This window comes from Balaenoptera borealis, assembly GCF_965194805.1.
Source record: "Balaenoptera borealis genome assembly, chromosome: 18".
Classification (NCBI taxonomy): Eukaryota; Metazoa; Chordata; class Mammalia; order Artiodactyla; family Balaenopteridae; genus Balaenoptera; species Balaenoptera borealis.
Window position 1 is genome coordinate 77,629,701 of NC_138877.1, and position 25,249 is coordinate 77,654,949.

Consider the following 25,249-nt stretch of genomic DNA (forward strand, 5'->3'; position numbering starts at 1 on the left):
CGGTTCGTGTAAATCAGAGACCAGCGAAAGCCAGTTTGGGGAGAGATGGAGAATCCAGCAAGTGGGGAGAGAGGCGGAGACTGAACACTGAACTCGGAGAAACAGCTGCGTTCTCAGCAGTCTCCGGTTCCAGGCGCTTCCCGAGGCTCCGGTGCGCCCCAGCCAGCCCTGCACGAAACGTCATTGCTGCCTCGTCTTGCTTCTGGGGGCCTGAGCTTGCTTCCAGTTCTGACAACCCAAGTACACGAATGGATACAGTGACTGATGCTTGTCTGTTTGACGCTAAAGAAACATGCCTTGTGCAAGAAATCAGGTCGTTTAAACATCGTCAACTCCCATTATTAGATATCAAAGGTTATTTTCATAATGGATGATCATTTATTATAATTTGAAAAACTAAACATCAAACCCCCAATGAATTGACTCTAATATTAATGCAGTAGCATCATTGGATGGGGAATATTCTGGAATCTTGGGCTGTTTGCTTTTAGTGTAACACAAGAGAGCCGGCTTTAAAGCAGCTGAAGGACTACGGTCTTGTTCGGAAGAAGGGCCGGCCAGCAAAGGGAGCAGAAACAAGTGGGTTCAGAGCCCATCTAGCGCATCCTGCCCAGGTTCCCTCCGCGTGAGCCCCCTCCTCTGGACAATCTCCCCTGACAACCCCACCACCCACCCTGGGGGAACTCATCCCCCGTGGCCCCTGTACTCCCCCCTCGTGGCACAGAATCATAATTCCCTGTTTACCCGTGTGTCCCAGAAGCGGGCTGAGCTCCTGGAGGTTAGGGGACACTGTGTGCCCTTCGCCCCGCAAGCCCGCACCCGTGAGGGCTGAGAGCAGAAAGAAGCCTGGCTTTGGTGCAGCCCTCCGTGCCGGCCGTCTCCGTTCTCTGTTAAATACATCCTCAACACAACCGTGCCGGTCACTCACACACCCACTGGGTCGTCTGGCCGTGCGTGGCTCGGGGCCAGACCCTGGAGCAGGCGCCTCGGCCCCAGTGCACACATCTGGGGCGGCCCAGTGCACACATCTGGGGCGGCCCGAGGCGCCCAGGCCACAGGCCTCTTTGTCGCATCCAGACCTCCCTACGTGCTTTTCATTTGAACTTCCACCAACTTCCGGGGTTTGTTTACGAGCAGCTCAGGTTTCTGACAATGTTTTTAGAAATCTGATGAATAATTATCACGCTACCATATATTCTGCTCCGTGAGAGGAGAAAACTCAGAACAACCTGAATGACTTATTCAAGGCCCCGTGCAGCCCCAGGCTGAGGCCAGGACGGTGCCCAGGAGTCTGACCTGTACAAATCAGGGGTCTCTGGGGAAGCAGAACCAGCAGGGTTTATACACATACAGAGACGTGTTACCAGGAGTTGGAGAAGGAAGCAGGGCACCAGGGCAGCTCCACCTAAGCCCTCATGGTCACGACCACTGCATCAACCGGTGATTTGGATGTGCAGTCTGGGGGGTTGATTTGTTGGTGGTGAATTCCACAATGTGGTGTTTATTGGTTAATCCATTAAAAGGGGGATGACCCCAAATCCTGAGACTAGGTTAGGACCACCACCTACGACAGGCTGATTATGACGAGTGGGGACGGAGGCTAGCGTCGCTGGAACGGTGTAGCCCACCAGAACCTGCGGTGGGGGGTGTTACTTCCTCCGTCGGGACCCGGAAGCTGAGCCCTGGGCACTGAGACACGAGCCCGGGTCCCAGCCGAGGGACAGAGCGTGACTGAGCGCAGCCCGGTCCAGTGCTGGAGCCACGGTGATGGGACGCTCAGGGACGCTCAGATCTCAGCGCCCGTCCTGCCCTTGTGCTGGTTCTTTCCCGGGGACCCAGGCGGATGTGAGTCATGCTCGGAAGGAGACCTATTTTCCAAATGGTTGGTTTTCCTGAGCGAATTTCTGCGCCAGCTGGGATGGCTTCCAGCCCCTCCCCCCGTGACCGTCAAAGCCCGGCCAGCGGAGGGTCAGTCTTTCCGGAGGTGCCGGCGGGCGGGCTCCAGGCTCATCTGGAGGATAGTGGCTTCAGGATGGGCTACTTGTAGAGCAATCAGCCGTCTTCATAAATTAACTGATTGCCTCCTCATATTACGGTAGAAAATGAGGGCTCAAATTGCTGATGGCGAATTTGACAACGTGGGGTGACTGATTAAAACATGTAAAGGGGGTGGCCCCCAAATCCCAAGGCTAGTCAAGCAGGTGGAGGGAGTGGAAAGTAACTAGAGCGAAGTCCAGCAGATGTGTCTCCTCTGAGCTGCCCTCTCTTCCAAGGAAGGCCCTGCTGAAGTGCTGATACACAAAATCTACTGGACGTGCCCCCCAAAAATCAAAACCTCAGCTTTTATTTACATGAACACTGTTTATCTTTCTTCCTCTTTCTTTAATTCAAATAATATTATATGCAGTACTGAGAGCGAAAGTGCATTAACACACGCACTTCTGGGGATGGTTTCCAGCCCTGGTGGGACGCGTCATCAGGACAGGCTGAGGAGGAGATGTAGTGATTCCATGACTCTTTCCATCGGTCCCCAACTTCCCTGCTCAGGTGGCAGCAGAAACAGGGTGGCTGGCGGGTTAGAGCTGGGTTCCAGAAGGCCTCACCTGCAGGCTCGCCCACGTCCAGGGGCCAGAGAAGCCCGGCGGTCACCGTGGGCAGCTGCATTGGGTGGACCCCTGCCCCTGGGAGCAGCCAGCGAGCGGCTGAAGGCTGACTGGCCCCTCAGCTCCTCTCCCCGGGGAAAATGGGCCTGATGGTGGGGAATCCCCGCCACCACGCAGAAGCCCCTCAGCCGGGTCCCCCTTCCCCTCCAGACGCCTGCCCCTCTTCCTGGAACCTGCCCAGCCTGCAGGAGGGTGCTCAAGCCCAGCCCCCCTCCTAGAGCCTCCAGGAAGGAGACTTCGGCCCAGAGCCCCACCTCCTGCCCCGGACACTTTCCCGCGTCACCGCTCTGCCTGAGGACTCCGCGGCCCCTGCGGCCCCCCCGCTCCGCAGAGGGAAGCCGGCCTCGGGGAGAAGACGCTGCAGCCCCTTCGCACAAAGTGCTTGGGGGCCTGGTTAGGGGCTGCTCTCCGCACACAGAGGGGGCATCTCTGCAGGGTCCTGCCCCCGGGGCAGGCAGCACTCCACCTCCTGCATCCTGAGGCCCCCCCCGTACTCGGGACAGTGGACACACACAGTGGGTGCGGGATAAGCGTCTGAAGGTGGAGCCAAGTTTGGGGCAAGGTGGAGTCACGCGCAGGCCCCAGCCTCCCTCCTCATCTGCCACGGGGTCGGCGGCCCTGCAAAGCTTGCCCTCTGGCAGCACCTCAGAGGCTCCGTGGGGGACTGCGCCCGAGGATCAGCGCCCCCGAACCTTTGCATTTCCTCCTGGTCATTTCCTGAAGGGAATTTTGCAGCTTCAGAGATAGAGGGATCAGGTTTGACAGCTTACAACTTGCTTTGTAAATATATTTATCCTTCAAGCCCGTTGAAGGATAAAACTGATCAAACCCGTCTCACTCAACACCTCATTAAAAATTGAAACCGGAAGAAAACACACTCTGTCCGAAGATGAAGGCTTTAGATCGGGACAGCTCCCACAGCGTCACTTCTTCCTGCTGGCGTCACCGCCAAAGCCACCGCTGCTAGGGACACGAGTTAGACCTTCTGGGCTGCCCAGCGAGGCCCATCCCCGGCTGTTTACAGCCTCTGGGTCCTGAGGCTGGTCTGCTGCTCAAACACAAAGGAAGCTGCTCCTCTGGGCCTTCGCGGAGGCCTGAACGGACGGGCGCCATGGCCAGTGCCCAGTGTTTGTCTTGTCGGCCAAATCGCAGGTTGCCTAGGTGCGCACTGAATTCTCTAGATTCTGAAGCAGAGGGCGGAGAGGAGCATCTGCAAGCCATGGTGCTCAGGGTCGCCGGGAGCCCCCAGGGGGCTGGAAGAGGCGGGAAGGGTCCCCCTCGCGCCTTCAGAGGGAGCCCGTCCAACCTGCAGACTGTGTGGGAACCCGCTTATGTCGTTCAGCCCGCTGTGCGAGGGGCTTTGTCCCATCAGCCGCGGGAGCCCCGGACCCGCAAATGAGAGGTGGTGGGTTGGGGGCCAGAAGGCACATCATGTCCAGGTTCCGACGAGACAACAGGCAACCGAGGCAGACGAGGCCTAGTGCAGGGAAGCCGGCCTTGCCGCTGCGGCCTCTCCTCCCCTGGGCTCCCCGTGGGCCCGAAGCTGTGCCTTCCGTGTGGGAGGAGAGGCACGGGGACGGGTCCCAGGGCCCCGCCGCCCTCACGCCCGGTACCCCGCTGCACACCCACGTGCCGGGAAAAGGGCAGCAGGGCCCGGAGCAGGCCATATGCTGGCCCGGGGGCGCCCAGGCCCCGCTCCCCCGGCCCCGCACGGCCTCATGTCCCCGCCTCCTGGGCCCCCCGGGGAGAAGCCGTTCTCCCTCCTGGGGCCTCCGACAGCCTGGCCTGAGGACAGCCGAACGGGAGCCGTCCCGGGAGGAAGACCCAGGGCAACGGGCTGCGGTGCGTCCCTCTGTCCCCCAACCCACGGGCATCTGGGGCCGGCGGGGAGGGAGGGGGTTGAGGGCAGAAACGCAGACCAGCACGTGGGCCAGGACGCCGGGACAGAGCAGTCAGCAGGCCCGACTGGAGCAAGCCGAGTTCACACACAGCATTCCTTTAGAAGGTCCTCGGTCCTGGCCCAGATGCTCACAGCAGGGGAACGGGGTGAGGGCTGGTGACCCGACCCGTCTCCTCACATCACACCGGGACCTTCCTAAGGGACGGGGACCTGACCGTCTCCTCACAGCACGTCTGGGGACACCCCTGAGGGCTGGTGACCTGACCTTCTCCTCACAGCACATCTGGGGACTCTCCCAAGGGATGGGGACACAGACAGTCTCAGCACACAGATTTTGTAAACTCGTGACCTGAATTGAATTGACTATGACCAAAGGTCTAAGTGTGTCAAATGTAAACAGTAATGGATGGGCTGCTGTCTGAGGTGCAGGAATTTGAGGGCTTCTTTCTCACGGTACCTCCATAACTGCCTGGGTCCTAAATCTCTCTTGGCTCTATCTCTTTTTCTTTTTCTTCATGGCCGTGCGGCGTGTGGGATCTTAGCTCCCGGACCAGGGATCAAACCCATGCCCCTGCACTGGAATGTGGATTCTTAACCGCTGGACCGCCAGGGAAGTCCCTTAGCTCTATTTCTTTACATCAGAGCGTTGGGTCCCTCATTAAAACACGGTGATTATTGGACCTATGTTGCGTTTTCCTAATTTATAAGACCTGGATCCATCAGCTGTCCAATCTGTCTCCTGTGGCTTGGGGTCACCCCTCCCTACGGCCTTGTTCCTCTCAGGTAGAAGCCGGCCACGTCCTCCAGTCCTGAAGGCCAGCTCCTCTGGGCCCTCTGCCCGGCTCCACTCGCACCACATGGCCCTTTCTAAGGTCCCCCACCTCCCTGGGGAGCTAGTGTTAAGGAGAGCTGCCCTCCCCTCCACGTGCTCCTCAACCTCGCTGTCTGACTCTGGTCCCTTCCTTCCACAAACCCGTCCTCGCACGCGCGTGGCCCCTTTGCCCCCCACTCTGATGGGGCACTTCTCCCGTCTGACCGGCCTGGACCTTTCAGCAGCTCTGGGCCCCGCTGAGCGCGCCTTGCCTCCTGAAAACTCACTCCCCGCGTCCAGTCAGCCAGCTCGCGGTGTTCCTCCGACGTGCCTGCCCAGTCTTACCGTCTTCTGCTTGGGCCCCTCTTCCTCTGGCCTCCTTTACGTTCTCTTTCCTTTCCTAGCCTCGCTAGGTGAACTCACCCATTCCCACTGTCACCTAGAATCTGACCACGTCTCAATCCATATACCTTCTTAGATCTTCTCGAGTCTCAGACTGAAACGCCCATTTACTCACTGTCAACTAGATACATATTGTTCTATTTTATTGGAGTTGATTTACAATGCTGTGTTAGTTTCAGGTGTACAGCAAAGTGAATCTGTTACACATATACACGTATCCAATCTTTTTTAGATTCTCTTCCCATATAGCTCATTACAGGGTACTGAGTAGAGTTCCCCGTGCTCTACAGGGAGGTCCTTATTAGTTATCTCTTTTACATATAGCAGTGTTCAACTAGATATTTTCACATGGCTGTGTTATAGGTTAAATTGTGTTCCCCCTGAAAGAGGCTGCAGCCCTAACTCCTGCTACTTGTGAATGTGACCTTATTTGGAAATAGAGTCTTTGAAGATGACCCAGTTAGGATGAGATCATTAGGGTGGGCCATGGTCCCATATTTCTGTGTTCCTATAAAAAGGGGAAATTTGGACACAGAGACAGGTACACACACCCAGGGAGAACACCATGTGAAGATGAAGTCAGAGATTTATAAGCCTAGGAGAGGGGCCTGGAACAGGCCCTTCCCTCACAGTCTTCACAGAGTACCAACCCTCTGGCACCTTTGTTTCAGACTTCCGGCCTCCAGAAATGGAAGACGATCTTTCTGTTTTCTAAGCCTCCAGGTTTGTGGTATTTTGTTCTGTTGGCCCCAGGAAACAGGCAGTAATAACTAATTCTCACATGGTGCTTTCCAGGAGCCAAGCGCCTTTTAAGGGTGTTCCAAGCATTAACTAATTTAATTCTACACCAATCTGTGAAGCAGATGCTGATTCTCCCATTTCACAGCTGGGAAGATTGAGGCGCGAGCACTGGCTGCGTGGGTCCCCAGAGCCTGTGCCGTAGCCCTTCCGCTCTCCCTCTGACCCTCCAGACCACCTGTCCAGGTGGCTCTGAGCTCCCCCTTCTCCTGCCCCCTCCCCACCGTTGCCTGGGAGATGAGTCAGGTGACAGGAAGGGAATCTGCACTCAGCTCTTCACTAAAAGGCCCGAATCCACCACTATCACAGCTGGACTTGGATGTTAGAACTCTCAGTGGCGTGGAGGTTAGGTCGACGGTTCAGGTGAAAGAGACAGTCACCGCCCGAGAAGAGGCCATAAAAGCCTGCACGAGGGCAGCCTCGTGGGATGGAGGGGAGGGGGGATTCCGGAAACGGGCAGGATTATCATCGCTGCGACATGGTGAGTGGCTTGAGGGAGGGGGTCAAGGGCTCACATGTCCTCCAGCTTCAGGAGCTGGTACATGGGGTCCCCGTTGCCAGGACAGGGGACAGCAGGATGACTGGGTTTGAGAGCCTTCTAGAAGGCGGATGAATATTTGGAGCTGAAGCTCAGGAAGGGGTTTGGGCTGGTAACCAGAATTCAGAATCCTAAGTAGTGTTCACAGACGCAGGTAAAGCATCCAGGGAAGATGTTGGCCTGACTTGTTACCCCTCCTCGTACCTTCTCCGCCAGCTTGCCGAGGGGCAGGCAGCTCGTAGGGACGGCAGTGCTGGCCTCTGCCTCCATCGAGCCGCCCCACCAGCACCGAGAGCCAGAGGAGGGGCCCCTGGCACACGGTGGCGTGGGCGCCCCACTTTTCCACCTAGAGGAGGGGAGGGGGCTTACAGGCCGGGGGTGGTGAAGTTGGCTGTTGCCCAGCTACTTAAGGAGAAAGAAGATTTCTCCTACGTGCTGGGCGGGCGATGCCCTCCAGATGGGACCGGGGGTTCTCCCTCTACCCCTGGCCGCCCTTCTGCCCTTGGATTCATGCTCATGCCCCGCGGGGGCCCCTGTTATGAGCCTCTGCGGCCAGCAAGTCCATCCCGCCTTCAGGACACTTCCACGGAGGCGCTGCCCCTTCCTCGGACCCTGCCTGCCTTGGGCCGCTTCCTGGAGCCCCCAGGCTTCCGCTGGGCAGACTCTGCTGGTCGGAAGAGGCGCCCTGGGTGCACCTGGACACTCTGCTCTGCCCAGCCTCCCAGGTGGGGCAGGTAGAGGCTGGGCCCGGTCCTGGGTCCCCCGGCTCCGCTCCAGTCTTCACTCCAGCCGAGTGTAAGGTCCTGCTTGCTCCTTGACCATGTGACTACGTCAAGCATGTCTCAGATGCTGCTTGTGACTTTACTGAGGAAAGACTATTCCTCCTATGAGGAGCTCCCTGTCCTCGCGCTGAGGCAGCAGCGGGACCCTGTTACGACCCTGAGAAGGATGGCGCTTTTTGCTGCCCTGTCTGGGGATCCGTCAGCTTCACACAAGAACTGCACCAGCTTGGTTCTGCTTTCACATTTGCACTGAATCACAGCACACGCGAAAGGCGCGGACCACGGTTGTGTGGCTTGAGGACGGCAGCCAGTGGGCTCACCTGTGAAGCCATCATCCCGGTAAAGACGCAGAACGTTTCCCCAGGGGCACCCTGTGCACCCCGCCCCCGTCACTCAGATTAGATTAAAAGGAAAACAAAACGAACCTGAACTGTATTATTTTTATGAGACAGTCAAAAAAATAGTCAAGAAATAAAAGAACAGGCAAATGCAAAACAAAGAGGAGCAGGCAAAGCGGGATTTCAGGTCCTGGTAAGATAACAGGGCACGCACAGATGGCAGCCTCGGATGTGGCTCGCTGGAGGAGGGCTGAGTGACAGGACTGGGCACGAAGGTGGGACAGTGTCTTGGGCACCACGGGGGACACTTGGGGGCTGCCGACCGCAGGACTGTTCTTTCTCCAAGTTTTGAAAGGGTGGGGGAGGGCGGGTTAGGGGGCCCAGGGGGACAGGGTCAGTGGGAGGGGTCACCGAGAGGGGGCAACCTGAGGCAAACCCACGGGCAGGGGCTGCGGGATCAAGGCGGGGCCGCCACCCCCCGAGGCCCGCCCAGGCCGGGGCGCAGAGCCTGGAGGCCGTCCGTGGTGGGTCTCCTCTGGGGAAGGGAGCGGGGCTGGGGGGCTGGACGGATGCCGCATCCACGCATCTGCTGGGCTAAGGGGTATGTCGCGAAGTTAAAGAGAATGGTCCACCTAAGAAGGGAAACAATCAGTGCACCAAGCCAGACACATCAGGCAAAACCCCCACAAATCCAGGGAGAATCTGTAAAATCCCAATCCCAGTGGGAAGCTGTAATACCCCTCTCTCAGAACCTGACCAGTCAAGAAGGAAATAAATAGACATTCAGGGTTCAAATAAGAATCAACGAGCCAGGGTCTGTGTGAGTGCGTGTGTGTGTGTGTATGTGTGTGAGATATTCTCTTCTTGTGAAAATAGAAATTTCCCAATTTCTTTGATATCAAAGGAGTTTTTCATAAATTGTGAAAAGTAGAGTTCTTGCAGACCACACTGATCTGGAAATTAATAATAAGAAGCCAAAATATTTATCCACTTGGAAATTTGGAAAACACTTTAGAAAATGATTCCCAGATCAAAAGGCAAATAACCTCTAAGTGACTAGTTATGTAGAAATCTGTAAAGTGAGTATATTTCATCTTAAAACCTTTAAGATGAATCTAAAGTCATAATTAGAGAAAATTTTATAGCTTTACCCATAATTACTTTTATTGTTGAGCAGGAAAGTTTGAAATGAACAAGTTAAGTATTCATTATTAGAAACCAGAAAAAGAATGAATAAAAGAGAATAAGAAGGATAAAATTGAGAGTGATAAAATTAATAGAGTACAAAAAAACCCCTGGACCAATAAAAAATACCAAAAGCTTGTTATTTAAAAAAATATATATTTGGGAAAGCCAAGTTCCTGGCAAGCCTGACTTTTAGGAAAACTGAGAGGGAATATACACAATCAAATTTAGGAATGAGAACAGGGATGCAACGGCAAAAGATGCAAGAGATGAAAAGAACTGTAAAAGCTATCTGTACAATTTTTTTTAAATTAATTTATTTATTTACTTATGGCTGTGTTGGGTCTTCGTTTCTGTGCGAGGGCTTTCTCTAGTTGTGGCAAGCGGGGGCCACTCTTCATCGCGGTGCGCGGGCCTCTAACTATCGCGGCCTCTCCCGTTGCGGAGCACAGGCTCCAGACGCGCAGGCTCAGTAATTGTGGCTCACGGGCCCAGCTGCTCCGTGGCATGTGGGATCCCCTCAGACCAGGGCTCGAACCCGTGTCCCCCGCATTGGCAGGCAGACTCTCAACCACTGCGCCACCAGGGAAGCCCTATCTGTACAATTTTTTGTCAATAAATTTGAAAATATGGATGAAATTAATGACTTTGTGGAAAAATTCACCCATGGAGTGGGAGTGAGCCCAGGTAGATAGCCTGATAACCACGTAATCCTGTGAAAAGCATAGCAAAGACTCACCACCAAAAGAAGGTGAAAAGCTGCCAGAGTCAGACGATTTTTCAAGTGATTTTACCAGATATCCAGGGAACATGTAATCCCTATTTACACAAACTGTTCTAGAACAAAGAAGACTCAAGTACCAATCATTTCATAAAACCTTCACAAACAACTTAATAAAGATCCCCCCCATACACTGTAGAGACATTCCTTCCTCATGACAAGCAAACACACCAAGTAAATCATGAGCAGACTGAACCCAGCAGTGATATGTTAAGAACTCAGACTGCGGTCAAGAGGGGTTTATTCCAGAGCGTGGGGACTGCTTCCTCCCTGAGAGATCCATCAACACAGCTTATCACATCCCACGTTCCAGAGAAGAGAAGACAACTCATGGAATTTTATCACTGCACAACCAAAACGCAGCTGATAGAATCAGATTTCCTAATCACAAGCTTGGTGTAAATAGAAATAGAATAGAACTTCAAGACTATAACAAAAGTGTCTTCCAGAAACCAACAACAAATACAACCTTAAATGAGGAAATACTGAAGGTGTTAAAGGCAGAAACCATTTAGAAATGCCCATTCATGTAATATCGCTTCAGACATTTCAATCAAAGCAACAAAGCAATAAAACTGAGTATACAAATACTGCCAAAGAAAAGACAAACTATCATTACTCTCATTTTTAAATAATGGCTAAAAATTAACTTTATTTTTACCAGATTTATTGAGGTACAATTGGTCTATAAAAAACTGGACATATTAATGTATGTAATTTGGGAGCTTGGACATATGTATAGACTCCTGTCACCATCACCACAGCTGAGTAAATGAACACATCCATCGCCTTGGAAAGTTTCCGTGTCTCAGTTTTGTGTTTTTTGTGGTGATGACATTTAACAGGGGAGTTACCCTCCTTGCAGATTTTTAAGTGCACAATACCTTTTTTTTTTTTTTTAAAGATGGAAGTGCTGAATTTTATTTTATTTTATTATTGTTTTAATAAATTTATTTGTTTATTTTTGGCTGTGTTGAGTCTTCATTGCTGCGCGCGGGCTTTCTCTAGTTGCGGCGAGCAGGGGCTACTCTTTGTGGCAGTGTGTGGGTTCCTCATTGCGGTGGCTTCTCTTGTTGCGGAGCACAGGCTCTAGGCACGCGGGCTTCAGTAGTTGTGGCACGTGGGCTCAGTAGTTGTGGCTTGTGGTCTCTAGAGCACAGGCTCCGTAGTTGTGGCACGTGGGCTCAGTAGTTGTGGCACGTGGGCTTAGTTGCTCTGTGGCATGTGGGATCTTCTCAGACCAAGGCTCAAACCCGTGTCCCCTGCATTGGCAGGCGGATTCTTAACAACTGAGCCACCAGGGAAGCCCCACAATACGTTCTTCTTACCTTTCAGCACATACTGTACAGCAGATCTCTGGAACTACTCATCTGGTGTAACTGTAGCTTTACACCCATGGCGCCCTGCCCCCTCCCCCATAACCGCTGTTCTGTTGTCTGCTTGTCTATGTCTATTTCAGGTGCCTCTCAGCAAAGGAACATGCGGCTCTTGTCCGGTGGCGGGCGTATCTCACTCAGCATAACATCCTCCAGGTCCATCCACATTGCTGCCAATGGTAGGAGTTCCTTCTTTTGCAAGGCTGAATAATATTCCATTGCATGTATATGCTACATTTTCTTTTTCCATTCATTTGTCAATGGACACTTGGTTGTTTCCATACCTTGGCTCTTGTAAATAGTGCTGCAGTGAACATCGATCGGACGGCAGACAGCTCTCTGAGATACTCATTTCAATTTTTTTGAATATATATCCAGAAGTGAGATTGCTGGATTGTACAGTAGCTCTATTTTTAAGTTTTTGAGGAAACCCTACACTGTTTTCCATAGTGGCTGCACCATTTTACATTCCCACCAACAGAGTACAAGGGTTCCAATTTCTCCACAAACTTGCCAACACTTAAAAAAAATACTAACAAAAATACTCATCCCAACAATGTGAGGTGGTGTCTTATTATAGTTTTGATTTGCATTTCCCTGATGATTAGCAAAAAAAAAAAAAAAAAAAAAAAAAAAAATTGAGCACCTTTTCACGTACCTGTTGGCCATTAGTATGTTTTCCTTGGAGAAAAGTCTATTCAGATCCTTTGCCCATTTTATTTTATTTTATTTTTTTTCATTTAAAATTTATTTACGATTTAATTTGAAAACAACTTTTCAAGCATGGTAAGTTCTGGGGATGCGAAGTCAAGGAGTTTTTAGACTCACAGTGGATACAAGTAAACAGTGTGACAGTGCTGTGGTATCTACAAGAGCAACCCAAATAAAATGGAGAGAGAGATGCAAATAAAATTTACCTAAAATATTTGTACATTTTTTCCTGTGATTAGATTCCCTACCTCTATTCTACATGTACACAGAGTATAATGTATATTATCAACAAATTATCAACAACAAAATTATGGGCTCACTCACAAAGTCCCATTTTTAGAATGCATCTATATATGTAATACAAAATGAGAAAAACCAATTCTCTTCTGTATAATGTGAGACAAGCAGAAAGCAGTCCTGATAGGTTATTTTTATGTGTTGCTACTTTCAGCTCACTCTTATATGCACACCAGAAAGGCACTTCTAAATCTAATCTCAAAAAGTAAATATTGCATTGTTCACATTATTTGTACCCACATTCCACATGGCCATTATCATTTGCTTGTTTTATTTTATTTTTATTTATTTATTTTTTTAGAAATGTATAGGCTTTTTTATGTTTTTTTTTAAACATCTTTATTGGAGTATAATTGCTTTACAATGGTGTGTTAGTTTCTGCTTTATAACAAAGTGAATCAGCTATACATATACATATATCCCCATATCTCTTCCCTCTTGCATCTCCCTCCCTCCCACCCTCCCTATCCCACCCCTCCAGGTGGTCACAAAGCACCGAGCTGATCTCCCTATGCTATGTGACTGCTTCCCACTAGCTGTCTATTTTACATTTGGTAGTGTTTATATGTCCATGCCACTCTCTCACTTTGTCCCAGCTTACCCTTCCCCCTCCCCATGTCCTCAAGTCCATTCTCTAGTAGGTCTGCGTCTTTATTCCTATCTTGCCCCTAGGTTCCTCATGACCATTTTTTCTTTTTCTTTTTTCTTTTTTTAGATTCCATATATATGTGTTAGCATACGGTATTTGTTTTTCTCTTTCTGACACTTCACTCTGTATGACAGACTCTAGGTCCATCCACCTCACTACAAATAACTCAATTTCGTTTCTTTTTATAGCTGAGTAATACTCCATCATATATATGTGCCACATCTTCTTTATCCATTCATCTGTCGATGGACACTTAGGTTGCTTCCATGTCCTGGCTACTGTAAATAGAGCTGCAATGAACATTGTGGTACATGACTCTTTTTGAATTATGGTTTTCTCAGGGTATATGCTCAGTAGTGGGATTGCTGGGTCGTATGGTAGTTCTATTTTTGGTTTTTTAAGGAACCTCCATACTGTTCTCCATAGTGGCTGTATGAATTTACATTCCCACCAACAGTGCAAGAGGGTTCCCTTTTCTCCACACCCTCTCCAGCATTTATTGTTTCTAGATTTTTTGATGATGGCCCTTCTGACCAGTGTGAGGTGATACCTCATTGTAGTTTTGATTTGCATTTCTCTAATGATTAGTGATGTTGAGTATCCTTTCATGTGTTTGTTAGCAATCTGTATATCTTCTCTGGAGAAATGTCTATTTTGGTCTTCTGCCCATTTTGAGGTTGGGTTGTTTGTTTTTTTGTTATTGAGCTGCATGAGCTGCTTGTAATCTCTCATCGTCCTTTGTATTTCTGCAGTGTCAGTTGTTACTTCTTTTTCATTTCTAATTCTATTGATTTGAGTCTTCTCCCTTTTTTTCTTGATGAGTCTGGCTAATGGTTTATCAATTTGGTTTATCTTCTCAAAGAAACAGCTTTTAGTTTTATTGATCTTAGCTATTGTTTCCTTCATTTCTTTTTCATTTATTTCTGATCTGATCTTTATGATTTCTTTCCTTATGCTAACTTAGGTGTTTTTTTGTTCTTCTTTCTCTAATTGCTTTAGAGGTTAGGTTGTTTATTTGAGATGTTTCTTGTTTCTTGAGGTAGGATTGTACTGCTGTAAACTTCCCTCTTAGAACTGCTTTTGCTGCATCCCATAGGTTTTGGGTCATCGTGTTTTCATTGCCATTTGTCTCTAGGTATTTTTTGATTTCCTCTTTGATTTCTTCAGTGATCTCTTGGTTATTTAGTAGCGTATTGTTTAGCCTCCATGTGTTTGTATCTTTTACAGTTTTTTTCCTGTAGTTGATATCTAGTCTCATAGCATTGTGGTCAGAAAAAATACTTGATATGATTTCAATTTTCTTTAATTTACCAAGGCTTGATTTGTGACCCAAGATATGATCTATCCTCGAGAATGTTCCATGAGCACTTGAGAAGAAAGTGTATTCTGTTGTTTTTGGATAGAATGTCCTATCAATATCAATTAAGTCCATTTTGTTTAATGTGTCATTTAAAGCTTGTGTTTCCTTATTTATTTTCATTTTGGATGATCTGTCCATTGGTGAAAGTGGGGTGTTAAAGTCCCCTACTATTCTTGTGTTACTGTCGATTTCCCCATTTATGGCTGTTAGTATTTGCCTTATGTATTGAGGTGCTCCTATGTTGGGTGCATAAATATTTACAATTGTTATATCTTCTTCTTGGATTGATCATTATGTAGTGTCCTTTTTGTCTCTTGTAATAGTCTGTGTTTTAAAGTCTATTTTGTCTGATATGAGAATTGCTACTCCAGCTTTCTTTTGATTTCCATTTGCATGGAATAGCTTTTTCCATCCCCTCACTTTCAGTGTGTATGTGTCCGTAGGTCTGAAGTGGGTCTCTTGTAGACAGCATATATATGGGTCTTGTTTTTGTATCCATTCAGCCAGTCTATGTCTTTTGGTTGGAGCATTTAATATATTTACATTTAAGGTAATTATTGATATGTATGTTCCTATTACCATTTTCTTAATTGTTTTGGGTTTGTTATCGTAGGTCTTTTCCTTCTCTTGTGTTTCCTGCCTAGAGAAGTTCCTTTAGCATTTGTTGTAAAGCTGGTTTGGTGGTGCTGAATTCTCTTAGCTTTTGCTTGTCTGTAAAGGTTTTAATTTCTCCGTTGAATGTGAATGAGATCCTTGCTGTGTAGGGTAATCTTGGTTGTAGGTTTTTCCCTTTCATCACTTTAAATATGTCCTGCCACTCCCTTCTGGCTTGCAGAGTTTCTGCTGAAAGATCAGCTGTTAACCTTATGGGGATTCCCTTGTATGTTATTTGTTGCTTTTCCCTTGCTGCTTTTAATATTTTTTCTTTGTATTTAATTTTTGATAGTTTGATTAATATGTGTCTTGGTGTGTTTCTCCTTGGATTTATCCTGTATGGGACTCTCTGTGCTTCCTGAACTTGATTAACTATTTCCTTTCCCATATTAGGGAAGTTTTCAACTATAATCTCTTCAAATATTTTCTCAGTCCCTTTCTTTTTCTCTTCTTCCTCTGGGACCCCTATAATTCGAATGTTGGTGCATTTAATGTTGTCCCAGGGGTCTCTGAGACTGTCCTCAATTCTTTTCATTCTTTTTTCTTTATTCTGCTCTGCAGTAGTTATTTCCACTATTTTATCTTCCAGGTCACTTATCCGTTCTTCTGCCTCAGTTATTCTGCTACTGATTCCTTCTAGAGAATTTTTAATTTCATTTATTGTGTTGTTCATCATTTGTTTGTTTGCTTTTTAGTTCTTCTAGGTCCTTGTTAAATTTTTCTTGTATTTTCTCCATTCTATTTCCAAGATTTTGCATCTTCTTTACTATCATTATTCTGAATTCTTTTTCAGGTAGACTGTCTATTTCCTCTTCATTTGTTAGCTCTGTTGGGTTTTTACCTTGCTCCTTCATCTGCTGTGTGTTTCTCTGTCTTCTCATTTTGCTTAACTTACTGTGTTTGGGGTCTCCTTTTCACAGGCTGCAGGTTCGTAGTTCCCATTGTTTTTGATGTCTGCCCCAAGTGGCTAAGGTTGGTTCAGTGGGTTGTGTAGGCTTCCTGGTGGAGGGGACTAGTGCCTGTGTTCTGGTGGATAAGGCTGGATCTTTTCTTTCTGATGGACAGGTCCACGTCTGGTGGTGTGTTTTGGGGTGTCTGTGGCCTTATTATGATTTTAGGCAGTCACACGGCTCAGAATAAAAGGGAGAAAGGAAGGAAAGGAAGGAAAGAAAGAAAGAAAGAAAGAAAGAAAGAAAGAAAGAAAGAAAGAAAGGAAAGAAAGGAAAGAAAGAAAGAAAGGAAGGAAGGAAGAAAGGAAGAAAGGAAGAAAGAAAAGAAGGAAGGGAGGAAGGGAAAGAAACAAAGAAAAATGAAAGAAAGAAAGAAAGAAAGGGATAAAATAAAATAAAATGAAATGAAATAAAATAAAATTAAGTTATTAAAATAAAAAATAATTATTTAAAAAAATTAAAAATAAAAAAAAGAAAGAAAGAAAGAAAGAAGAGAGCAACCAAACCAAAAAACAAATGCACCAATGATAACAACCTCTGAAAACTATACTAAAAAAAATAAAAAATAAAAAAACCAAAAATAAAAACCAGACAGACAGAATCCTAGGACAAATGGTAAAAGCAAAGCTATACAGACAAAATCACACACAGAAGCACACACACACACACTCACAAAAAGAGAAAAAGGGAAAACAATATGTATATCTTTGCTCCGAAAGTCCACCTCCTCGATTTGGGATGATTTGTTGTCTGTTCAGGTATTCCACAGATGCAGGCACATCAAGTTGACGGTGGAGCCTTAATCCGCTGCTTCTGAGGCTGCTGGGAGAGATTTCCCTTTCTCTTCTATGTTCGCACAGCTCCCGGGGTTCAGCTTTGGATTTGGACCCGCCTCTGCGTGTAGGTCGCCTGAGGGCATCTGTTCCCCGCCCAGACAGGACGGGGTTAAAGGAGCAGCTGATTCGGGGGCTCTGGCTCACTCAGGCGGGGGGAGGGAGCGGTACGGAGAAGGCGGGGCGAGCCTGCGGCGTCAGAGGCGTCGTGACGTTGCAGCAGCCTGAGGAGCGCCGTGCGTTCTCCTGGGGAAGTTGTCCCCGGATCTCGGGACCCTGGCGGTGGTGGGCTGCACCGGCTCCCGGGAGGGGCGGTGTGGAGAGCGACCTGTGCTCGCTCACAGGCTTCTTGGTGGCGGCAGCAGCAGCCTTAGCGTCTCCTGCCCGTCTCTGGGGCCCGCGCCGATGGCCGCGGCTTGCGCCCGTCTCTGGAGCTCGTTTAGGCGGCGCTCTGAATCCCCTCTCCTCGCGCACCGCGAAACAAAGAGGTAAGAATAAGTCTCTTGCCTCTTCGGCGGCTGCAGACTTTTTCCCAGACTCCCTCCCGGCTAGCTGTGGCGCACTAACCCTTTCAGGCTGTGTTCACGCCACCAACCCCAGTCCTCTCCCTGCGATCCGACCGCAGCCCGAGCCTCAGCTCCCAGCCCCGCCCGCCCCGGCGGGGGAGCAGACAAGCCTCTTGGGCTGGTGAGTGCTGGTTGGCGCCGAGCCTCCGTGCGGGAATCTCTCCGCTTTGCCCTCCGCACCCCTGTGGCTGCACTTTCCTCCGTGGCTCCGAAGCTCCCCCCTCCGCCCCCCGCAGTCTCCGCCCGCGAAGGGGCTCCTAGTGTGTGGAAACCTTTCCTCCTTCACGGCTCCCTCCCACTGGTGCAGGTCCTGTCCCTATTCTTTTGTCTCTGTTGTTTCTTTCTTCTTTTGCCCTACCCAAGTACGTGGGGGAGTTTCCTGCCTTTTGGGAGGTCTGAGGTCTTCTGCCAGCATTCAGTAGGTGTTCTGTAGGGGTTGTTCCACATGTAGATGTATTTCTGATGTATTTGTGGGGAGGAAGGTGAGCTCCACGTTTTACTCTTCTGCCATCTTGAATCCTCTTCCTTTGCCCATTTTAAAATCAGGTTATTTGTTTTTTTGCTATTGAGTTGAAGGAGTTCCTGACATATTTTGGAAATTAACCCCGTATCAGATAAGTGGTTTGCCAGTATTTTCTCCCATTCCATAGGTTGTCTTTTCACTTGGTTGGTTGTTTCAGTAGATGTGTAGATTTTTAGTTAGATGCGGTGACCCTCGACTGTTTTTGCTTTTGTGCCTGCGCCTTTAGTGTCATATCCGAGAAATCACTGCTGAGACCAATGTCAAGAAGTTTTTCTCCATGTTTTCTTCTAGTTTTATGGTTTCAGATCTTACATTTAAGTCTGTAATCCATTTTGAGTTAATTTTTATGTATGGTATAAGATATGACTACAAAATTTAAAATCCTTAACCAAAAATGTATTAGACTAGGAACATTCAGCAAGATGACTGGATATGAGACAAACTTATGTAAAAAATTTTTTCATATTGACATTATTGTTAGAAAATGAAAGGCCCCACCCGGCCTGGGGGGCGGCCTGGCCCAGTTTCACCCCCTCATCAGCCAGCACCGGCAATCCCCCCACCACTGGCTGCACTTATGCCCCCATCCGGAGCCTGTCCCTCCTCCCCCGCGGGTTTGCTGCCTGGCTCACCCTGGCCCTTCACTCCGCTCGGGCTGTTTCACTGTTCACGGTGACTGTACAGTCTTGTCCCCGCGATGCCCGAGTAGCCGACACCATCACCTCCATCAGAACTGCTCCCCCCGCCCCTGCCCTCCCCTCCTCAGCTTAAATCCCAGCCACTCCAACCGCTGCTGTGTCCAGCTGGCTCAGCTGAACTGTAACGCGGTTCAGCCCAAAGTCAACTCGGCCCTTCTGCCCAGGATCGCCTATGGCTGCAGCCACAGGTTGGGATGCCATTGTCTCTTGGAAACCACCTGCCCAAGCTGGGGGCTCACAATTCACCAGAAACGGGAGCAATCAGGGGACCCACCCCTTCTCACGTCCTCACCTGTGCCTCCAGGCTTCCCTCCTGTATCTTCCATCTTCAAACCCTCTCTTGATGTCACGTCCCCTTCTCCCTACAGCCTACTTCTTGGCTCCTCTTTTCAGGAAAACTCTTCAGAAAGGTTTCTACGTTTCTGTCTCCAATTAGTCTTCCTCCATTCTCTGTTGCTCTCAGTTTAAAACATTCAATCTACAGAAAGGCCTAAAGAGCAATTCAAAGAACCCTGTCTAGATCCCAGCATTTATCCCTTAGTTGCTGAGGTCTCATCGGCCCAAACGCTAACAGCACAGTTGATCCAGCAGTTCTCAAACTGGGATGAGCAGACTCCCCTGGGACCCTGGGACCATTTCAGGGACCCAAAAGGTCACAGCTGTGTTACCAAGATGTGATTTGCTTTCTCCTGTGTTGACATTTGCACTGTGGCTCAAAAGCAATGGTGAAAGCCTTAGCAACGACTGTCCTGATTACCATTATGTTCCTCACTGCTGTGCAGTTAAAAAAGGCCAATTTTGGGGCTTCCCTGGTGGCGCAGTGGTTGAGAGTCTGCCTGCTAATGCAGGGGACATGGGTTCGAGCCCTGGTCTGGGAAGATCCCACATGCCACGGAGCGGCTGGGCCCGTGAGCCACGGCTGCTGAGCCTGCGCGTCTGGAGCCTGTGCCCCGCAACGGGAGGGGCCGCGATGGTGAAGGGCCCGCGCACCGCGATGAAGAGTGGCCCCCACTTGCCGCAGCTAGAGAAGGCCCTCGCACGAACCGAAGACCCAACACAGCCAAAAATAAATAAATAAATAAATAAAGTAGCTATAAAAAAAAAAATGAATCCGATACTGTCTTTAAAAAAAAATAAATAAAAATAAAAAAGGCCAATTTCACTTTAAAATGTCCTTGATGAAGCAAAAAATACATATTACATCTCAACCACTGAGTACATGTCCTGTGTGATGAAATGGAAAGCCTGTGGAACAAAGTACAACATTGCCTCCAGGAAAAGCACTTGCCTGGCTGGTTGTGTTACAACGTAACCAGTTGCTCTTTCTAGAAACATCATTTTTATTTGAAAAATGATAGACAAACAATGGTTACTAAGACTTTATGAGACTTTTTATGTTTGGCAGATGTGATTAAAAAAAAATTAACCAAGTGAGCCTGCCACTTCAAGGAAAACAAATGACAGTATCTGTGGCGAATGATGAAGTCGGCTTCTGACTTTGATATGTTAGTGTTATTAGTGAGTTTTTCTAAATATTAAATGAAATGTTTCAACATCTGGAAGATCTGCGGACCTCAGTTAAAGAATATTTTCCAGGAATTCCCTGGCGGTCCAGTGGTTAGGACTCCGTGCTTCCACTGCAGCGGGCACGGGTTTGATCCCCGGTCGGGGAACTAAGATCCCACTGGCCGTGTGGTGCAGCCAAAAAAAAAAAAAAAAAAAAAAGGGAAGATTAAAAAAAAAGAATATTTTCCAAATAGCTAAGGCATGATGTTATAAAATCATGCATGGATTAGCCGTCCATTCAAAGTACAAGATAAACAGATTTAATGTAACTGAGTACAAGAAATTCATCCACATGGTTTCTGATTCAACATTGCAGCAAACCTTTATGAAACCATTGCTGTAGAAACTACCTCTGTAGAGTTTTGATTTTGTATCCAATACCCATGATCAACTGCAAAGGCTATTAAAATACCTCTCCTTTCTCAATTACTACATACTTGCACACAAACATTTAGAGAGACCTTTCTCTCACAAGTGTTTTATAGTTTTCAGTGTAGAGGTCTAGAACACCTTTTAAGACATATTCCTACGTATTTTATGGTTTTGATGTTACTGTAAATGGACTTATTTCATTTTCCAACTGCTTGCCACTAGTATTTAACACAAACACCTAAAAGGCTCTTCAGACCAAATGTTAAGAGCCAGTGAACTACTGTGAGAGTTCAGCATGAACTGAATTTTGGTGAGTTGAGCAGAGCAAAATTTGAGCTTATTCTTGGTCAATGTGAAAATGATGTCCGCAATTTTTTAAAGTATTAGAACATTTGTTTTCTTCTTAAAGTCCTAATTTAAAAAATTCTTCCCCAATTTTATATGAAGTAGACAGAATAACGAACCTTCGTGTACCCAATGTTGGTGTCAGCTCAGCCCAGATCTTGTTTTAGTTTTGTCCCATTCACTCACTCTCTAGTCCTACATTATTCTGAAGCAAATTCCAGGCAAGATAGAATTCCAACATAACAATCTTCTTATGTATTTCTAAGCACTTTATGTCAGTAACTTTGAACCACAATGTATCACCCACCCACTGAAGTGTGGAGGCTGCCAAAGTATAGATTCTATGCAATATTCTTATCCCCAAGAAGCAGTCATATTCTCCCCAATTCCATGACTAACCAAATGTTCTGATCTTAAGCGTATTTTAAGAGATTCATTTAATGTTTTCCAGCAAATATTAGTTCACCATGAAGTCTTTGAGATACTTTCAAATATAGCCCATGCAGGGAATGAGGGAACGGCATTAGGTTTCCTGTCTTCAAACTCAGCCACTTGGGTGGCTTCATGATCAGTCCCTTAAAAAGGTTTCCGAGGTCACCTGCGTCCGGGCGTGATGACTGACCCTGCACGGGAGAAGGCGGAGGTGACACGGCAGATGTTCTGACTTCTGCTCTCAGCACAGAGTAATTTTTGTGACACTTCCAAAGGCTCGTGCTCCTTCATTTGGTCTAGTAGGTTTTTCCATAATGTACAAAAATAAACGTTTAAAATAATATACTAGGCATGCCAGAATGGCTATTCTGTTGCCGTTATTAACTATAATTTATATACTTAAAAGGCTTACATTTATTAATACTTGCTGGCCCAAAGAAGTTTAGGAAACTATGGTTGTGGTCTTTTATGAAAATAAGCATGCAGGGATAATACTGTTAGCTGACAGCACTTTATACCTCCCCCTACCCCCAAGAGAGATCCAGTGAGACAATGTGTTCATAAAATTAGAGCATGTGAACAAACCAAAGGTGGTGAAAAGGACTACATGGGAGGATGAGAAGAGTAAATGGAATCTTACAAGCAAAATGAAAGGCAGCAGTAGAAGTCTACGCCTCCAGTTCCTCCCACGGACCACCCTCACACAGGGAAGCATACCCAGAGACACAGCGGGTGTGAGCGTTTGTTTATTCCATGTGTAAAGGACAATTTAAAAACAAAATGTTAGTAACACTCTGAGAACATTGGTTTTGTTCATCTGACACATCCTCTATCTTCACCAATTTTTATTACAAAAATCAGAAAAGTAAAAATTCATGACAATATCTGCACAGTGTAACCACTAGTTGCCTAAACAAAAGCTAATTTCTATAAAACCATAAACTTAATGCAGCTTTATTAAGAGAGATTCAAAAGTCCCTCAGTTAAATGGATATACATAGTGGTATATATTTTAAAGCAGAAAACCCCAAAAAACAAAAACAAGGAAAAAAGAAAATATAAGTCAAAAGAGTCAGTTAAATATTTTGACCTGACAGTCCCTACAAAGAGTAACTTCCACTACATATAAGGGAAACCATTATCTGTGGTAAAAATCCTAGAGTCCAAGTAGGAAATGTGGCATAAAAACACATCAAATCAGAAGTCAGTCCCAGGCTGCAGGTGCTTTCAGTGAAATCCAGGGCAGTGAGCTACACCATTAAAGAAGGGACCACTCATGTCCCCAAACCAATACGTGTGTCTACAAGTAAGACCTTCACCACACGGCACGTAGCAAAGTTTCAATGAAAAGACTTTGAAAAAGACAAACGTTCTTTTCTTCATACAAATCACTGCAAGAAATCTTTGTAAGGCTGTACCTTGCATAGGGAAAGAGTTGTCTTTTGTCAAAAATTCTACTGGAAAGAGTAAAAGCAAGCTCTTCAAAATGATGCCCGTGTGCAAAGGGGTAAATTACCAGACACCTCATTTACTGTCTGCAATTTATCCTGATCAGATACAATTTAATTTGACGGAAGGAAAAATGGCAATCTACGGTGATGGTATTCAAAAGAAAATATTGAGATTGGCAGCAGAAAAATTAAATTTCAAAAGTGCATCCTGAAAGAGGCCCACTATCCCACGGAGAGACACCTGTGCGCTAAATAAGCCTACTTGTACTCATGCTAGGACTCAACGAGAACCTGCCAAATAAGAGTGCACTTTTTCAGAAAGCTGAAGTATAAAAAAATAGTACAAGTCGTGGCATTCCTTCAGGGTGATGCTACACTAGTATTCGGAGTTGGTTAGCAGGAGGCCTGATGTGTCCAGGAGGCGGCCTCGGCCCTAAGAGCCGTGGAACAGGTGCATGGTGCCCAGGACGGCGCTGTCGTACCCCTCCTCCACCTTCACGGAGTTGGAGTGCTCTATCACGCTGTTCAGCTCAGGGATGCTTTCAGCAGTGTCCCCAAACCCGTGGTAGTGTCCGTAGTGCAGGTTCTCCCCGATGTCTTCCGCCCAGGAAGGCCTGCTGGCTACGCAGCTACTCGGACTCCCGTTCAGGTGCAGAGAGCCGCACATCTCGGGGTTAACGCTCGTGCCCTTTTCTGGCTCCTCAGTCCCATTAACACAGGGAGAACCCTGGCTGCTCGGAAACGGCGGTCCTGGAACTAGTCCACCGCCAATTCCATTAGGTCCTGTTAAGCACTGGCCACTCCTGCTCTCCATCCCACTGAGCTGTGTCGTGGAGGGGAAGTCCAAATGTCCATTGATGAGACATCCATTTGTCAGTGTATTCGATACGGAGCTACTGTTTTTCGTATCTGCATTAAGAAATACACCTGTCACCAAAATTCAGAACCAGAGGGGAGGAGACAGTATAAAATGCTTCATTCCTGTTACTGTTTTAAAGGATTTATTTAGTTTCCTTTCTTTAAACAAACCAGTTCCTCTTGCAAGGCAAGGCAAAAAACGGTGCATAAGTGATTTAAAAGTAAAACACAACAGAAGCATTTGCCTGGTAAGATAGGAAACATTTATAAATTTCATTAGTGTTGGGGAACCAAATGAAAGAACTTCAGCTGACAAACATACTGCATGAAAAATACCAACAGCACTGAACTGTTCTCAGTTTAAGACTACTTTGGAAAGCAGTTTTAAAAATCATCAGCTGTGAAACAGTCCATCAGAACTGAACGTGTTCCCACAAAGGGCTAAAATAAACCAAAAACTTCTCCAGCTTTTAAGAAATTTAAAAAAACAGGAAAAGCAGTAGATGAAGCATGTGAATTAAGGAGGCTCCCGGGACAAAGTCTGACAGCGCCACGGGAGGCTCCGCAGAGCGCTTCCTCCAAGCCCGGGACGCGCACACAGGCAGAGGAACAGGGAGCGTTCTCCTCAGCAACACTCGCATGACACAGCGCTTCTGCAGAGCGCCACAGCGCAGCGCTGGCCGACTGCAGGAGGGGCCGTGAATCCTAATGATTCCATGCACACAGTCCTGGGCCAAGAGCACAGTTCTGAAGAGCTTCTTCTGAGTTCAGCAATTACAGTGACTACGATCTCCAAGCTTCCACTTTCAAAAACCATAATCTGCACATATAGACATCTGTTAAGAGGGAGATGTCTTATGGGAAAAAAATGTCAATCACAAAACGTTTGGACACATGGGAATAGGCAATTACAAGGTATTTTCTGTATAGTGAAACTCAAGGATTAATATTCACGTTCACAGGAATTCACTGAACAGTACAGAGAATGATCTAAAATTATGATGTGCTTAATGATGTTAAAATTTACCCCAATGTTCTGCACTATTCAAGTAAAGTGTGACATTAAATACAGAAGCACTGACTCTGTAACCTCTAGAATGAGGACACATAGGTGTGTGTCCCATGACCCTAACACCCCGCACACTATGACCCCCGACTGGCACCCGGACATAGGTTTCTGTGTGTCCTGACAATCTTTCTGATGACAAAAAAATCCCATCTTGTTCAATGAACAAAAACATCTTCGAAACATTCTATTAATCATCAATTTTCTGGCAGTTTAAGTGACACAGTTTAACAGCCGCTGTAAATTCTTCAGCGGATTATGGATTATTTCTTTTCAAAATGAACGACAGATTTTCTATTTCGTTAAACTTAAGGCTGGAGAACAAGTGTTTCAAGAACTAAACA

General features: G+C 47.3%; 1 protein-coding gene and 1 long non-coding RNA gene across 2 annotated transcripts in view; both read right to left on the reverse strand.

The window, feature by feature from the left end:
- Positions 1-16,256, reverse strand: part of LOC309616077 — a 40,829-nt gene extending 24,573 nt beyond the window's left edge. The window contains exon 1 of the long non-coding RNA XR_014237261.1: positions 9,716-16,256. This is a non-coding gene — a long non-coding RNA (uncharacterized lncRNA). The remainder of the gene's footprint in view (positions 1-9,715) is intronic.
- A 6,004-nt stretch (positions 16,257-22,260) lies between these two features.
- ANKRD10 (ankyrin repeat domain 10) overlaps positions 22,261-25,249 on the reverse strand; it is a 33,090-nt gene continuing 30,101 nt past the window's right edge. Inside the window, exon 6 of the mRNA XM_082365806.1 lies at positions 22,261-23,890. Coding sequence (XP_082221932.1) covers positions 23,415-23,890 — 476 coding nt within the window. The 3' untranslated portion in view covers positions 22,261-23,414. The remainder of the gene's footprint in view (positions 23,891-25,249) is intronic.